Genomic DNA, 18,401 nt, shown 5'->3' on the forward strand with positions numbered 1-18,401 from the left:
CAATTAAAAATACTAAAAGAAGAAAAAAATGAGGAACATCAGTATCTCTACTTATAACTAATCCATAATGACATATAAGACAGTTCATTGTTCATGGTCAAGCTAATGAAGGCACTGCATCATTACAAAACAGGCAAAAGAATCACAAAAATGTAAGAATTGGAAATATCTTAAACATGACTCAATCTAACCACCTCATACCACAGATAAGCAAAGTAAAGCCCACAGTTACCATTCAGAATCTGATACTGCTGACCAATGGTTCCTTGAAATTCTATACACTCTTGGCTTCCATGAACTCTCTGGGCTTCCCGCCTACATTTTTGATCCCTTGCTTAGCATTTTTTTCAAGAATACTTTCTCTTATACTGATTACTTTAGAAATGGTATTCACTTGGCCCATTGCTCCTTCAACTTCTTGTACTTTTTTGAATGATTCATTCTCCTAGGTTTAACCATCTGTGGATTCCCAAAATTGTATTGCTACTGTGCAACTCTTCCTTAAACTCCATATACAAATATTCAGTCCAATAGATAACCGGATATCTCACAGGCATTTCAAATACATGTGTAAATTCAAACTCCCAATTTGCCGCTAACCCTGAAAAGCTGCTTCTCTTATCATATAATGGCATCTCTATCTACCCACACCAGATCTGGAATACCAGACTTGCTCCTTTCTCTCATTTTCCAAATCCATAAGTCAGTAGGTTCTGCTGATTTTACACTTAAGTCTCGCAGGGATCACTGCCTAGCTTTTCCTATTGTCTAGTGTATTGAAACCATTGTTTAATACACTATGTCTATTTTTGGTTGTTTCAGGCAGCAAGATAAATCCGGTCCCTGTTACTTCATCCTGGGCAGGGGAGGATGTTTTCCAGAATATCTTGTGTTGTGGGATATTCATGTGTCTACTTGTTGGCTTACAAATATCATAAAAATTTCTTATATCACTTGGAATTTTAAATTGGAAAGTTTCCCTAGAGCTGTCAAATAATCACGTAACCTAATACTATTTTTCTTATCCTTTTTATATGACTACTCAAAATGCTATTTGAAAAGTGTAATTACAGTAAATTGTCCATTTTTTGTGGAATGGATAAAAAGGAATGAGGTTACTTTTAATACAACTACTTATAGCATCATGAAATAATATTTAGGACTAAAGTAGACTAACAGCTAAATATTCTTGCTAGTTATTACATACTGGACAATGCTATAGTGTCATCTAGTTCTACAAATCAATAAATACTACCCTGGAACAGTATTTAAATTCATCATGAATCTCAGTGCATGCCCTAGGAGTCCTTTCAGTAAGTGAAATTTACCTGCACACGCCCATCTCTCTTTTAGATCATTAAAGTTTTCTAAGGGAGCCCTCTAAGAGACATTCCCCACAAGACTTCATAGATGGCTCTTTGCTTTTTTCCTGCTAGACCAAGGGAACTATTATGTTTCTTAGCTCTCCTCAGCCTTTGGCATGATATATAACAAAAATTAAGTGCTGAATGTGAGGACAAATGAAATAATAATAAATGGAGGGAAAGAAAGCATTTCACAACTAGGCAACTAGTTGTTTAAAAAAATAAACAAGTTTGTACTAAGGTATTAAAGAGTTAACGTGCTTATGATTAAGCAAATACTTATATTTTAGCAAGATTTTCCTGGAACTACAATGTTTATCAGAAAGGACATACGGAATTTCAGAAAGCAAAGCAGGATATATGAAGGAGCAACAGGACCTTGGAGTAATTCCTCAAATTATATTCCACCACTTCATCAACTCCAGGGCTATTTCTGAGGGGAGTACAAGGTAATTAATTTTAACAAGACATGTAAGTACTAAGGGATCTGCTACAGTCCCACTATAGTCAAACTTTTATTTCTATACCTATATATTGCATATACATATTTCATGCGTGTGAAATGAAAGAATACTATGTAAGCTTATTTTGGTATCAAAGCACTTTCACTAGAACAGAGAAGGAAAACTGAGAAAAAGAAAAAAGAAAGGAGTTGTGTTGCCAGAAAGAGAAAGCAATAGATAAGAATCAAGAGAAAGCAAATTTTGTATAATAGGTAGACATCAATATTCAGGGGAAGTGTCCACAAAGATCTATTATACACTGAATAAGTCTTAGAAAAGACACAAAGAATACATACCTTTCCTACAACAATTCTTAGCCCTAGTTTAATGAAATCAAAATACAACTAATTCTTGAATAAGATGGCTTAAAGTAAAGTGCTAAAGAAAGGCATGATATGTAACGTAAAGCACCGCAGAAAGATCTAATAATATTTGGATTATTCCTTTCTTCCATGAAATACTATTTATATTAAATTAACATTTAGAACTTAAGATTGAACTATAATCAGATGAGTTCAGTGTTATTTATTTATGTAATAATTATAGTAGAAATATATGCTCTAAGTAGTTATACATCTTCTTAATTACTAATCACTCTAGTACTTATTGACTACTAAAAACACCACAGATTACTCTTTCTAGAAGATAACAAAATAATACGTAACAAGATGATGGGTAGTACTTATCAGGGAAAAAAACCCACTTAATTTACTGATGATTTAAAGAGTAAAAACAGAATGTGTTAATTAATCAGTGAACTTAGAGGAGCCCATGTGGCATTATGCAGAAACACAAGAAATAAGAAAAAAGACTCCTTAAATTTATTTTCTTGTGACTACAGACTAGAGTAACCTAACAATACAGACTGAGATGGACCAAACTGAGAAAGAGAATGTAACTGAGATACAATTGCCCATGTACTACCCTCATTCCCATCAGTAATGTCTCCCCTTAGATGAAAGATTTTGTTATACAGAAAAGCTACATACAAGTAAATGAATAAATATAAATAGCTATGAGGAACAAAACCAGACACTACTATCATGAAGGATGGCATGGGTAAATGTTTATACAAGGACTGAATGAAAAACAGTAAAAAAGATCATAAGGAGACAGTAGTTTACTATAGATTAAAGAAAGTAATATTGACTATAAATGATCAGCAACATGTTAAGAGCACTGTCTGTTTTCTGCTTCTACAATCAACCTCAAGCAATGTAAAGGCACTGAATGTTTCCTGCATTGCTGCTGTCTCTCTTCCTATTTGATGCCACCAACACATCAAAAGAACCTTGAAAGGAGAAAGACAGGTAAGTCAACACAGGGAGCTACAGTTACGAGGATAATATCAACAGTAAAAGGCCTAACACTGGCTGAGATTGGTGAGATGCAGCTGGTATCTGTGAAAAGGCCATATTTCTTGCAAGCTAAAAGTTAAAATGACAACAAAAGAATGACAAAACACACTTTCTCCCTCCTACTCTTCTCTGAATTTTCTATAAGCAGCATGCTCAGAAGAGAGAGGCTGTAAAGGACTCCCAAAATCCAGGTTAGTGGCTCTGGTATTAGATAGATTTGAAATACAGTTGACCCTTGAACCACAGAAGGATTAGAGGCACTGACCCCTCACAGCGGAAGATCCATATATAACTTTACAGCCCACCTGTTGGATTCACGGTCTGCATCTGCAGATTCAACTACAGATCAAGTAGTACTGAAATACTGAAAAAAATCCACATATAAGTGGATCTGCACTGTTCAAACCTATGTTGTTCAAGGGTCAACAGTAATCATATTCACATACTGATAGGAGGCAACTGGAGATGTTTCAGATTTCTGAAAAGTAATTTTGGTAAGTTTTCATTATAGTAATCAGACTACATTACAGCTATGCATAACGTGTTTGTATTGTGAGTTATCACTTTTCTATGCTGCATAACAAATTACTACAAATGTAGCAGCAAAAAACAGCACATACGCATTATCTTGCAGTTTATGTGTGTGAAGCTTCCCGGTATAATCTCCAGGTCATCCACCTTGCTCGTGTTCAAAAGGTGGGAACAACATTCTTTTGCAATTTTCTACATCTTAAACAGAAGTGAAAGACCCCAATACTTAGATATTACTGTCTGATACACATAAAACTCCACAAAGATGCCTCTGACCTCAGTCTTCCATATCTTATTTCAAAGTGGAAAAGATCTACACAAAAACTTAAAAACTGTTGAGTTACCCTTACCTAATACCTATGAAAGAAGATAAGAATTTAATTGTATATTTTCATCAGTTTAAACATGATGTAGAAGAAGGGTAATTTTAAAAGATTAAATTATGTCTACTTAGAAGTGAAAATAAGTAAAAAGAAAATTTAATAACAATAAGATAAATAAATAATTATAATTTTCATATCTAGTTTATGGTTAGGTAGGAAAAAATAGAAGGGTTATCTAATTATTCCAACTAAGCTTTTATTTTAGCACCAAGAATGGGATTTATACACCGACCATTGAAAATATATTAAATAAAGCTTAAAAGAAACAAAAAATGCAATTAATTAATTTTTTTAATTCAAGGAACATCTCAAAATCTGTGGTTTTATAAATCTATCAGGAAAAGCACAAGTGTTTCATATCACTGTTAATAACATGCAAAGTACAGCAATAGTTTTCTTCTAAATTATGAAAATGAGGTAGTATACATAAGCATCACCAGTGAGAACATTTTTACCAACATTAAAGGTACCTCTGAAAATTAAAAAGAGTCATATAAACTAAAGCCACGATATTTCTAACTTTTATTTTACCTGCAATGTGAGACTTTTTACTGCATTCCACACCACTCCAATAAATTCTTTCATTCTTTCCTCAGGACTTCTACAGCCTTCAGATATATTCAGCATGGCTTTCACAGGAACTGACAACGGTCTGGACTCTAAGTATAAGAACAGCTAATTATTTAACAGAAATACACCTTACACTTTCACAAAAATATACAGAAAATATTTTGAGAGTATTTCTTTCCTTGCCTAAAATTAAAGCTTCTATATGAGATTATAAAATATCACATTAGATCATTTTATCTTACAGAATTACTGATTTTTGCAATTATTCAAAAATAAGCAAAACTAACCTATTAAAAGTCAGGAGAGTATTTCTGACTCTTGTCAGGGATTGATGATTGGGAGGTGGGTTTGGGGAGCAATGGTAATGTTCTATTTATTGAATACATGGATGTATTCATTCCATGAAAATTTATTAAGTTGTAACCTAATAATCTGTTCATTTCTCAGTATAAAGTTAACACAGCAATAAAAGTCTTACTTGAAGAAAAAAATACAACTACAAAGCACTGGCTTTACCTGAAACTGATAGGAAATATGTCTCCCATTTGTGAATTTTTCTGATAACAAAACCTTACTCACAAGATCTCTCAATTTTAAAACTGATTTGAAACTCAATTTTAAAACTGCTGGTAACCAAAAGAAGTACTGATTACATAAAAAGCAGTTTTATGTTATTAAAAATTTTGTTCAACTAAAATAAAGAAATTAGAGAACTTCAATAATTTTATATGTAAATTCCAAAAATTATACTATAATGTATAGTAAGATATATCTGAACAGATCCATATATATTTAGGTAATACATTTTGTGTTAATGCAAACATATAATTTATAGGTGTTATTTTAAATACTATAAGATAAATAAAACAGATCTTACTTTTCAAGACTTTTACTAAGTTTGATTGATCACAGAATGTTCTCCAAAGTAAATGCCACCATATCACCACTATAAGGATGACAAATGCTATATCTACTCATATTTTTTTTCTTCTCTCAACTTAGTTCGCATATTTGTATTGATACTAGGTAACAATATCTTAAAGGCATGAGACATAAATCTTTTTTCTCATAATTCTACAGTCTAACATACTATACATATTTGAAATTCAAGAAATGTTTGTCTTAAAAAAAGTTTAAGAGAGATCTGTGGAGATAGGAGTAGAGCATTCTAGGCAGAGAGAACAATACAAAGTCTCAAGCTGGGAGTGTACTTAGGACTTTCAAGAAACAGTATAAAAGCAAGGATGGCTAGAACAGAGGAAGAGTGAGAAATGGGAGACGAGGACAGAGCTATCGCTAGGGACCAAATCACACAGGGCTTATGTGGGCCATGGTAAGAAAGTTGGGTCTTACTTTGAGGGAGCCAGGATACGATGATGGATTCTAAACACAGTCATGAAATTAATGGACATATTCTGAAAGAATATTTCGGGCTACTGTGTAGAATGCTGACTACATACATTAAGTATTAAAAAAGGAAGACAAGTTATGAAAGATGGTGGCAGCAATGGCAGTAATGAGAAGTGGTGAAATTCTGTATCCATTTCCAAGATACCGCCAACAGGATTTACTAATGGACTAGAAGTACAGGAAGAGAGAAAAGCAAAGCAAGTATGACTCCTAAGTTTTATGTCTGAGCAACTGAAAGGATGAACCTGTAGGGTGAGAAGAATCAAGAGGGAAAGAAATGTAGTTTTAGACTGTCAAGTTGAGAGTTCCATTACAGATCCAATTGAAGATAATATGGCAAAAGGATAAACAACTGTTAAAACTGGAAAAGAATATGAATGGATAATTCACAGAAAAAATGTAATTTGGCCAATAAATTTATTAAGAGACATTCATCTTCACTAACTAACAAAAATTAAGGCAACAATCATATATCCTTTTCAATTGTCATGGTGGCAAACATTTTAGAGCTAACTTATATTTAAAAATTTTTGACAGTGTCAAAGCCCCTCGTTAGAATGCTTCACATACAGGGAATACAAATAAGTACACAGTAAAGTTACAACAGAGGATATTTTGTATCTACCAGAATTCAAACATGCATGTTTTTCTACAAAAAATCCCATTTCTAAGAACCTAGGCAACAGAAATACTAACACATGTGAGAGTGCATGCATATCAACAAGTTAGAGAAGATGTTCAGCGTCAGGAGTATCAGCAGTATTATTTGAAACAGCAAAACAAATGAAGGTAGGAAGGGGAAGGGAGAAAGAAAATGCTAAGCAACTTATCTGTCCATCAAAAAAGAAATGGTTAAATTAACTTTGGAATACCTTTAATACAGATTATAATTTAATCATTTAAAACTGAACAGTTAAAGGTATGACAGAAATCATTTTCAATAACTTGTAAAATGAAAACAAAATATGTGTGGTATAATCCAAATATTTTTTTAAAAAACAGTGTGAGTTTGAGCATGTATTTGTTCATTTCATACACAGAAAAGTTAAAGGGTAAAAAACAAACCCTTGACAGAGTTATCTCTGAGGACAGTAAAACGGAACTGATGAGGGGTGAGGTGAGCTATTTAACTCTTTACCCTGTATATTTCAGAATTAATGTTTTACGACAGTGAATTTCTCATTGTAATTTTTAAAATAAAACACACCTTAATTTACTTTCCATTCACTTGGACTTCACTGCTATTCTTTTATACTTTAGTAGTTACAAGAAGAAGATGGTTACGTAAACTTATTGTAGAACTCTGCCAATTTAAACAACTGACTTAAATGTAGACCAGCCTCATAAGAACCTACACACAGATGTTTAAGGCAGCTTTATGCAACATTGCCAAGCCGGAAGCAACCAAGATGTCCTGTGGTGGATGAACTGCTAAATAAACTGAGATACATTTAGAAAATGAAATGTTATTCATCACTTAATAGAAATGAGTTATCAAGCCATAAAAACACATGCAGGAAATTTAAATGCATATTACTAAGTGAAAGGAACCAATCTAAAAAGGCTACACACTGTTTAATTCCAACTATAGGATATTCTGGAAAAGGCAAAACTATGGAGACAATAAAAAGCTCAGTACAGGAGCTGGGAAGGAGAGAGGAGTAACAGGCAGAGGACAGAGAATTTTTAGGGCAGTGAAACTACTCTGTATGACACTATAATGATGGGTACATGTTAGTATACATTTGTCCGAAGTATAAGAATGTATAATAGCACGAGTGAACCCTAATGAGAACTATAGACTTTGGATAATAATGATGGGTCAGTATAAATTCACCAATTATAACCATGTATCACCTTGGTGAGGGGTTTTGATAATGAGGGAGGCTATGCGTGTGTAGGGGCAGGGCATATGAGGAAACTCTCTGTACCTTCCCCTCAGTTTTAATGTGAACCTAAAACTACCCTTCAAAAAAAAGTCTATAAAAAATTAATATTTTAAAATGCAGACCAAATTTTAAAACTCTTTGAAACCATGAATAGCAAAAGTTCTACAAAATTTGTTTATGGTTGAATTTTTTAAATCTAGTGATACAGAATATTAGTGTTGTATAAATAATATTATCACAGTTTGAAAATAAATACATCTAATTAACGTTATCAAGCCGTATGGGCACCATTATCTGACTGCTAAGCAGTATTTCAAGTCACTACTAACCAAAACAGCCACATATTTATTATAAATGCTGTATTATGTGATAGAATTACTTAATTTAAGAAGTTAAAGGAGACCCTGAAATCTGTATATGGCTTAAAAGTGCTTTCCAAAAGGCTATGAAAAACATAATCAGTTTAAAATTCTCATTAAATAACATGATCTGGCTTTTAGAAGTGTAAAAGCACCCTATTTTGGATATACTAATTTTCAATCCATCATATTTTCTTAAAGATAATATGAAGACAAATTTGTTTTTTAAAAAGGACAGTTTTTTCCCTGTAATTATGTCTATTTTAAGGATGACATGTATACATTTATAAAGTCTGCCAATCTTGATCCATACTTTAACCAAAATTTCTGTAACATTTACTACATACCAGGTGCCACTCTAAGTGCTTTACAAATATGCGCCAGTTTAAACCTCATAACCCCCGATGAAGACACAGTTATTTACTCTTATTACTACCATTTTCAGATAAGGAAACTGTTCACAGAGAGGTAAGTAACCTATCGTAGCTCACCTAACTGGTAGTGGCAAAACAGGGATGCAGTCTAGGCCATCTAACACCAAAGCCCATGCTTTTTAACTACTATGTTATCATGCCTCTTCTGTTTTTCAAACTTTGTGCAATGACTTCTAGTTCTACCAAATATGTAATAAATGTACATTTCTACTGAGGATCTTGGTACCACAAATAGTTCAGAAAACAGTATACTTGTCCTTTCTCACTGGAGCTGTAGAAAACCTACATTTAAGATGGTAGTCTGATAACTATTACACTTATTGTTTTTAACAATTAAGGTAATTTTGAGGTCCAAATTTTGTTGGTTAAAATATTCATTTCTCAGGCATGTACCATCCAACTTGGTACAATATTATTCCTTTGTTTTTCATGTCATGGAAAAAGTACCGCACTTAGAGTCAACTTAAGGTTTCAGATTTGGACCTTCCTCTATAATATTGTAGAATTCCAATATAATTGTGAATATATTTAATTCTTCATGGTATATTATCAAACATTTAAATAGTTGTCTCTCCAAAAGCAGCAGAACATAGTAATATGGGATAGCAATAAATGGTAGTAGTTAATGGCTGGACTTTGAAGATAATTCTGGATTCTGACCCCTACTAATCTTACTCTTCCAATAAGAAATAATCTTTATGTACATATTTATTAACATAACACGAATTAGATAAAATTAGCTGAAAACACATAAAGCTAAAAACACCAAGGCACAGAGTTAAATGACTATTTTTTGCATCTAAATATCAATCAGTGATTTATATTAGAACATTCCTTCATCTCCTTATGGTTGAACTGGATGGAACCTAGTAACAATTACTCAACATTAGTATGTCAAAAACCTCTGTTCTTATTTTGAGGGTTTCAGTAATGATGTCAATGGTTAAATGGTAACTCTAAGTATTGTATAGTATGTATAAACCAATGACACCAAATAATAACATCTGATACCAAATGGCTTATGTTCTAGGAGTTAAAGATTCTCATAATAACAAAGTTACTTCGTGATATCAAAGAGTCAGAAGACATTTGTTCAGCTGCAGTAGAATTCAGTTCTCACAGTAAGTGCTTCTCAGAATCAAGCCCTTTGTGTTTCAGGTTTTTATCATCTGTTGTATGAAAGTCTTAGAGAGGTGCTATCACAAAAGCAGGCCGACCTCAGTACTTGGTCAATAGGGGAGGATGACTTCTAATAGGAAAGTAACAACAACAACAAAAAAATTCCTATAGCAATTTTTCCTATAAACATAAGACTTCTTACCACTAATTCATATGTTTATGCACTTTATTCAGTACAGTGCTAATAATAAGAGAGTATTCATTTCACTGAAAGGACAATCCATGTTTCCTTTATTTATTTCATGTAGTATCTTGAAAGAGTATAGTGCCTTTTGCTCAGTAAACATTAGTTGAATCAATCATTAATGATTAAAAAAGAGAAAAAAAAAACCATATATGCACCTTATTTAAACTTTCCATAGTAGCATATTACTTGACATTTTGGTCAAAAATGTACCTTTGTGTAAGGTACATATTTAAAATTTATGATTTCATTTTTATTTAAAATTTTAAATGATCACCAAGAAGAAAAGTGTTTCAATCTTTTATTTCTCCTCTCTGTTCATGGGAAATCAAGTTGTTCAGCCATGTATTCACTGCCCAGACAAAATAATGCCACGGGGCAGCTGCCTTAACCAGAGTTGAATTATTTAAAGGAAACTTAAAAGATAAAAATAGAAAACCTCCTGAGAAAAAGCCTTGCACACCAGGTTGTGGATCATTCTGGAAAGGCAGCATGCTTTAAACAGTGACAGGCAAAGAGACAAGACAAATCCACAAATTGCCCATATGGGAAAGCAAGGCTTACTAAGGGATAAAGAGGGAAGAGTTATAAGCTTGGGAAAGAGAGGACCTGAAGCAGGGCTATAGACTGTTTCATTACAAGTTTTCAGAAGCTGAAGACAGTCCTGAACACCAGGGTATCTATAAAAGCATGCTTTCTAAGTGTTTGTGCAGGGATTCATTGTGAACACAACAACAGATTTTCCTTGAACAAGAAATGAATTCTATTGTGTAAAGTTACTGAGATTTTTGTGGTTGTTTTTTGCAGCCACTGGACAACACTGACTACAAGGAATTGACTGACGACTAGAGGAATCTGAAACAGCTGGTCATTTCCATCTTCTTAGAACATTTTCTTCACTTCCTTCTGGACACCACTGTTTATACTATGTTCCTCTCCTACCTCACAGGTAGCTCTTTCTAGGTGTCACCGCTAGTTCATTTTCCAGCTCTCTAATCATTTAGAAGATCTAGGGATTCAGTTGTTGTGCCATGTCTCTTCTCTTTAAATGTTCTCTTCTTAGATGATCTCACTCCATGTCATGGCCTTAAGTATCCTCTACATTGTGAAAATTTCCAGGGAAGAGTCTGGATCCGTCCCCTAAACTCCAGACTACTTATCCAACTATCTACTCAATGTCTCCATTTAATAGGAATTTAAAATTTAACACGGCCAAACCAAAACTCTTGAGTCTCCCTCTGCCTTTAGATCTTTCCTTTTATATTCCTTCAGGTCTCAGTAAATAGCAAATCCACATTTCCAATTGCTCAGATGAAAACAAATAAACAAAAACACTGACCCCTCTAGAGACAGACATTTGGCATAATTTAAATTGCTCTATCCAAAAATATACCCAGAATTTGACATTATATTCTTTAGTGATACTACCCTGGTCCAAGTCACTGTGATTACAGGCATGTACGGCAATAGCCACATGGCACAAATGTGGTCACATTCTCAACATAGCATCCAGAGTAATAAATACTATTAAAACTGCCCCAAAAGGCAACAATATTCCTCTAATAAAAACTCTTCTATGGCATTCCATTTTATTCACTTTTATTAGTCAAAGTCCTTAAAATGGCTTATTAAGTCCCTATAGAATCTGGCTTCCCCATTGTCTTTTTTTTTTCAATTGAAGTACCATCAGTTACAATGTGTCAACTTCTGGTGCACAGCACAATGTCCCAGTCATGCATATACATACATATGTTTGTTTTCATATTTTTTCATTAAAGGTATTACAAGATACTGAACATAGCTTCCTGTGCTATACAGCAGAAACCTTTTTTAAAATCTATTTTTATATATAGTGGCTAACGTTTGTAAATCTCAAACTCCCAAATTTATCCCTTCCCACCCCCTTTCCCTGGTAACCATAAGATTGTTTACTAAGTCTGGGAGTCTGTTTCTGTTTTGTAGATGAGTCCAGAGTCTTTCTTTTTTTTTTTTTTTTAGACTCCACATATGAGTGCTATCATATGGTATCTTTCTTTTTCTTTCTGGCTTACTTCACTTAGAATGACGATCTCCAGGTCCACCCATGTTGCTGCAAATGGCATTATTTTATTCTTTTTTATAGCTGAGTAGTATTCCATTGTATAAATTTACCACAGCTTCTTTATCCAGTCATCTGTCCATGGACATTTAGGTTGCTTCCATGTCTTGGCTATTGTAAACAGTGCTGCTGTGAACACTGGGGTGCATGTATCTTTTCAAATTAGAGTTCCCTCTGGATATATACCCAGAAGTGGGATTGCTGGATTATAATGGTAAGTCTGTTTTTAGTTTTCTGAGGAATCTCCATATTGTTTTCCCTAATGGCTGCACCAAACTACATTCCCACCAGCAGTTTTGACCTTCCCTTACATCCCTCTTAATGGTGCTCTTCCTGCTCCAGCTAGATTGTCCTCCTTGCTGTTCCCTGAAGGCAAGAATACTGGCGAAAATACTGGGCTGACCCACCACCTTTCTCTCCATCTCCCATTTCCTTAATCAGTAAGGATTTAGGAAATTTCAGTGGAGCAGGAATAAAGGCAGACAGATGCCAATTTGTGAATCTTATTATATTGCTATTCTTCCATTCCATTAGTGTGGCTTGGAAAACACTTGAAAATGAGATAAAGGAAAATGCTATCTTCTTCCAAGACTTATGAGCTCTGGAAAAGTAGCTTAGTTCAATTCAATAAGCATTACTGAGTGCCTACTTATGCTAAGACCTTGGGAAACAAATATGCCTGAGACTGAGATTATGTCGTTGAGGAGTTTACACCAAAAAGAGGGAAATAGTTGGGTAACAAACTTACTAAATGGATCGTTGGCACAGACCTATTTCAGAAAATTTTACCATAATGTAAGAAGTATAATAACTGTAGAAGCATTGTCTTATAATGACCCTTCACACTTCTCTAAACCACTTGCATATAGCCATGGACAAGAAGCTATAACTCATTCATAATCCTAATGATTTTTATGTCACTGGAAAGAAATATAAATACCTCTTGCAAAGATAAGGAAGGAAAGTGAATTTTCACATTAAAAAATAACCTATATCTGTACTTTTTTTCTCCAACCCACATCTGCTAACCTGCTGAAAATCTTTATCACTATAAAGCAGGATAACTCACATTTCTGCAAAGGGTCTTCCTCCTTCAGATCCATCCTACAGACTAGTCTCAACCATAGGATATTATTCAAGAATAAATAGCAACAGGGGAGGACACAGCTCAGTGGTAGAGCTGCATGCCTAGCATGTAGGAGGTCCTGGGTTCAATCCCCAGTACCTCCAGTGAAATACCAAAGAAATAAATAAATAAACCCAATTACTCACCCCTTGCAAAAAATGATGGCTGGATAGATAGATCCTTAGATAGATAGCCTTTCTGAATCTATTCAACTTTATTTTCCACTCCAATTCAAAATCTTTCCCAGGCTGTTCCCATCCAAGTAAACTGCAACCTCTTGACCATGCAAACCCCATCTATTTAAGACTGACCTTCAAGTTGTACGCCTTACAAAATGAAAAGTTTTCCAATTCCTAAAATCTATATTAATAGTCTTTTCTCTAGATCCTCCTCAGTTCTATAAAGCCTACCACATAGCACACTACATTTCCCCCTTTATTTAGAACCTAAAGTTTATCAGAACAGATGCCACATCATATACTACTTTCAATTCCCAAAATTGCTGAGAACAGGGTTAAGAGCACTGAAAAAATTCAAGGTTATATTTACTGATTATTTGACTAAAAATAAAAATTTACCTCTATATGTTAGGTTGTACATGGACTACTATCACACTTCAACATTTTAAAACATATCTAAATTTCTGATGCAGCAGGAATACCCCAAAAGACAATGTGTACCAATCTAAACTGTGCTATAAGCTGCTACCTTCTCCCAGATATTTGATAAGTATCTCTGGGAAATCTGGGAACTGATCTAGAAAGTTACAGGACATCAATTTAAATCAATTAAAAGACAGAGGGTAAATAAGGTTAAGAAATGTGATTATTAAGCCCCTAAATAAAAACAACAAAAGAAAAAGGGTTTATTCACACACGCAACAATTATTTACTCAATTTGCTCAATGCTAGAAATAGCTGTTAGATTCTGAGAATACAAAAATGAACAAGTCAGATATGACCCTTGACATACAGTCTGGACGAAGAGACAGAAAAAAAAAATGGAAAACTGATAAATGTTACGAGGACAGAAAAGAGGTGCTAAGGTAAGGAACCCTGGGGGAGTGGTACAGACCTACTTTAGAAAGACCAAATAGGAAAGGTTTCTTTACTGAAAGGATAACATTTAAACAAAGACTTAGAGTATGAAAAACACATAGCTATGAAAGGAGCAATGGGAACAACAGAAACAGAATATGCAAAAGATCCCAGGCAAGAAAAAACATGCAGGATTTGAAGAAATCAAAGAGGATCAATGTAAGGAAAAATGACAGAAGATGGAATGGAAGAACCAGACAGAAAGGCTTGTTCAGATCAAACTTTGTAAGTCCTGGTAAGGAGCCTGAATTTTATCTTAAGTGCAGTAAGTCACAAGAGTGTTTCAAGCAGGGAAGGAAATGATCCAATTTAGATTTTTTAATAAGATGGCTCACGCTGTCATCTGGACAAAAGGTGACAAGATAATTTGTAAATGACAGCACTGAGACTAGTTAGGAGACCCTTACATTACTCTGTACAAGAAATTACCTGGTTCTGACTAGGGAAGTAGCATACAGACAGAATGAAACAAAGACTCAAGATATAATTTGGAAGCAGAACAGACAGAAGACACTAAGGATCAATCCTAAATTTCAGCCTTGAGCAACATAGTCAATGATGGTGAGGGAGAGTTACACAGTTGTACAGATTTGATACGTGCCCGGCTTCAGTGGCCTGTAAGATATTTAGTGATGTAGAGGCAACTGGATGTGAGACACGAAGGAGAAGGAGAAGGAGAAATAGAAGAAGAAGAAGAAAATAGAAGAAAAGAAAGACTGGTATAACAAAGCAAGCCAGTTAAGACAAATATAAAATAAATCATCAATCTGAAATAAACGTTAATATGTAGGCATGACTGAAAATGCTGGAGTTTAAAGCAGACTTAAGATGATTTAGAAAAAGAAACATGATAAAGATGACAAAGAAAAGAAAAAGTAAAATTACAATGCAGGGTCAAGAACTAAAGATAGTTTTACCTTGCTTGAAGCCTACAGTTTTCCTTTTAAAATGCAAATATGAATTGTGTTTTATCTGAATTGTGTTTTATCATTTTATAAAATTTTCACATACATTATTTTATTTAAGTCTTACAACAAGACTTAAATCTGTGAGATAGTTGGGTATACTTACTACCATTTTATAAATGAATAAAATGTGGCTGTCTGAGGTTAGCTTGAAGTGGGAGGGGGGAACTGGGTCAAAAATGTGGTTTTTTGTTGTTCATTTACTGTTTTTTCCTGCTATATCTTCCAAATTCTTGATTTGTAGTTTACATTGATCATTATTTTCAGCAACTCTATTTGACAACATAAATTTAAATAACTTGAATAGAAAGTGCCCTTTACATAGTAATACTATTTTTGAATTTCTGGAGTTTGGATAATATATAAAGCTTTAAGCAACTTGCCATAGAAACTGCAGCAATGCCTGAGACTTTTCATCAGAATACAAACTTCATTTGATACTATCACTCCAGAAAGCCCCTTGGGAAATAATGGCTTTTGGATTCTGCAAGTCAGCGTGACATGGCATGCAAAATTGCATCTTATGCTGAGCCAACCAGGAAAATATATGTCATCACTATGTGACATTCAGAATTTCATCTGGAAACTATAATCTTGCTCTGACTGCTAAACGGAGGGGGAAAAGACTGCATACAAAACAGTTTGGTTGAATTTTTGCTGAATTCTTGCCAGTTTGTGTAAAAACTCTATATTTGAAAGAATTTATTTCCAGAGAAGAACTCTATATTCGAAAACCTTTCTACGTACTTATTAACAACACCATGTGTTCTCAAAGAACTTTAAAATTAACTGACATGTTTTAAATTGTATGTAATGATAACTCAAATTAATGAATCTCCAGAAGAAATTGTTTATAATAAAACAAAGTTGCAAAATTAATAAACTGTATAAAGCAGAACTGTCTTTTCAAAACTGTATATAACAAAAACACCTCTTAATTCCTTTCCCCCAGCTGAATAAACTCTAGGTTAAGAAACAAATGAAAACATGTTGTAAAGTCTGTAATCCCATGTCTTTCTCTTCTAAACTACTTTTCATCCTGCACTCCATTCATGTGTGCATTACCTTCATAATTCATTTACCTTATTCCTATCAAAACAGAAATGTGTGAATGTGATTTAGTCTAAGTGTAATATAATCAACATTTTGTGTTTTCAAGCTGTTCTGACTGACGGTAAAGTGAAAAGTTAGCAGACATAATTGGAAAAGCTGATTGACTCTCAAAAATTATCCCCAGAGGTCATGTTTCTGTTATCCCTACATTTTCATTCCCCTGAACACAGAGGTAGACACGTGACCCAACCTGGGCTGCCACCGGGCCAATCATAACTAACCTCCTTGGCCACAGTGATTGTCCAAGATGTGTGCACATGAGCCAAAAAGGCCAAATAAAATCTTCTTCAGGTATGTTTTCAACAGACACTGGAACAGATCCCTTTCTCTCTGATCAGAGAGACTTAAGTAAGTGAGTCCAGAGGTATCACAGCCACATACACTGCTAAGTCAAGAAAAATATAGTCATTAAGAGAAAGATAAGCCAAGATTTTAAAAGACAGAATCCTAATGGAATGAAATCTCTAAGTCATCCCAAAGAAAAGATTTGTATTTGCTTTTCTTACCATTTGGTTATGAGATAACCAATAAATAATCTGTTTTTTTAAAACTAAAAACCACTTGAATATAGTTTTTCTCTTCTTATCAGAGAGCCCTTCCTAATTTAGAATTGTGTCTTCTCTAGTAAAGGAATCATCTATTAATTAGGGGAAAACCAGGCAACATGTTAGTAGCTAAACCTACCCAGTCCATGTAATATCATTACACAGCCGGCACAGGCTCCAAAACACCACAGAATGCTGTCAGCATAACATGGGGCTTACCTCCTTAATAGCTATTCAACTTCACTCCCTGCCTAGCTCACCTGGCTCTCCCTCCTTCCATTCCCACATTTACTGGTCATTATCTCAATGATTTTCTGCCTGGGCCTGTGTATTTGGGGATGCTATTGATTTTTTAACTCCTCTAATCTTTTTTTCCACTCCATAAGATTTCTTGAACTACATTAGCCAATAATTCTCTCAGTTTAACTTGGCTCCTTGGGACCCTCCCACCTGGACCTCATATGACAGACTTTCTCTAGATTATCCTAAACTTCCAGGTAATTGCGTCCCAATATAGCAATGTCCTCCAAAAATGTGGTGCACAAACCACAAGACCATCCACTGAGCTGTAGGGGACAAATATGAGAAAAATATGTATTCCTATTTACTTTTATCTAAAAATGAAAAAGACACACAGTTAATGTTTAGTAAAGTAGACTCACATTGAGGTCCTTCTCCATGTCAGAAGGCCACTCAAAACACTACGCTAAATATACTGAAGGAAGAGCAGACATTCAGTAATAGGAAGGAACTGGCAGGGATCCTTCACTCTTCAGTTTTCAGTTAACTGTGGCATATTACAATTTACACATACACAGTTAATCAAATTTATAAGTTTTATTATCTACATTTAACCAAATTGTATTACCTACATATAAGTAAATGAATCCTTATAATTTGGATACATACTTTTAAAAGATTCCTGTAAAATACACACACCCAAACATATGGATTAAAGAGACCACTAATTTAAAAACAAGAAAATAAAGATGCCACTAATTTTTTTAAAAAACAGGCAACGTCTTTCCATTAATTTGGAAGAATACCTTATCGATATAAGAAAGATAGAAACACACTAGCCTGATGTTGATAAGATCTTTGCAAAATGGCTAAGAATGAAAAGTGTCCTGAGTACATCAATGATGCCTCTTCTCCTCTTGAATCTGTATATCTCAGTGAGGTGGCTGTCAGTTATGTCAGCCACTAAAATCAATTACTGAAATAAACTGAATTAAGAACTAAATCTTTAGGTTGTTATAACAAAGCATTAAACTTTATTTTTAAAAATGAAGT

General features: G+C 34.1%; 1 protein-coding gene across 11 annotated transcripts in view; it reads right to left on the reverse strand.

The window, feature by feature from the left end:
• The window catches only part of VPS13B (vacuolar protein sorting 13 homolog B), a 627,764-nt gene that overhangs the window by 359,507 nt on the left and 249,856 nt on the right, over window positions 1-18,401 (reverse strand). For all 11 annotated transcript variants that reach the window (XR_004315275.1, XM_032468222.1, XM_032468224.1 and 8 more), the window contains one exon: window positions 4,671-4,798. Coding sequence is in view for 10 of the 11 variants with exons in the window: in XM_032468222.1 (XP_032324113.1) it covers window positions 4,671-4,798 (128 nt within the window). In the remaining variant the exon portion in view is untranslated. The remainder of the gene's footprint in view (window positions 1-4,670; window positions 4,799-18,401) is intronic.

This window comes from Camelus ferus, chromosome 25 (genome assembly GCF_009834535.1).
Source record: "Camelus ferus isolate YT-003-E chromosome 25, BCGSAC_Cfer_1.0, whole genome shotgun sequence".
Classification (NCBI taxonomy): domain Eukaryota; kingdom Metazoa; phylum Chordata; class Mammalia; order Artiodactyla; family Camelidae; genus Camelus; species Camelus ferus.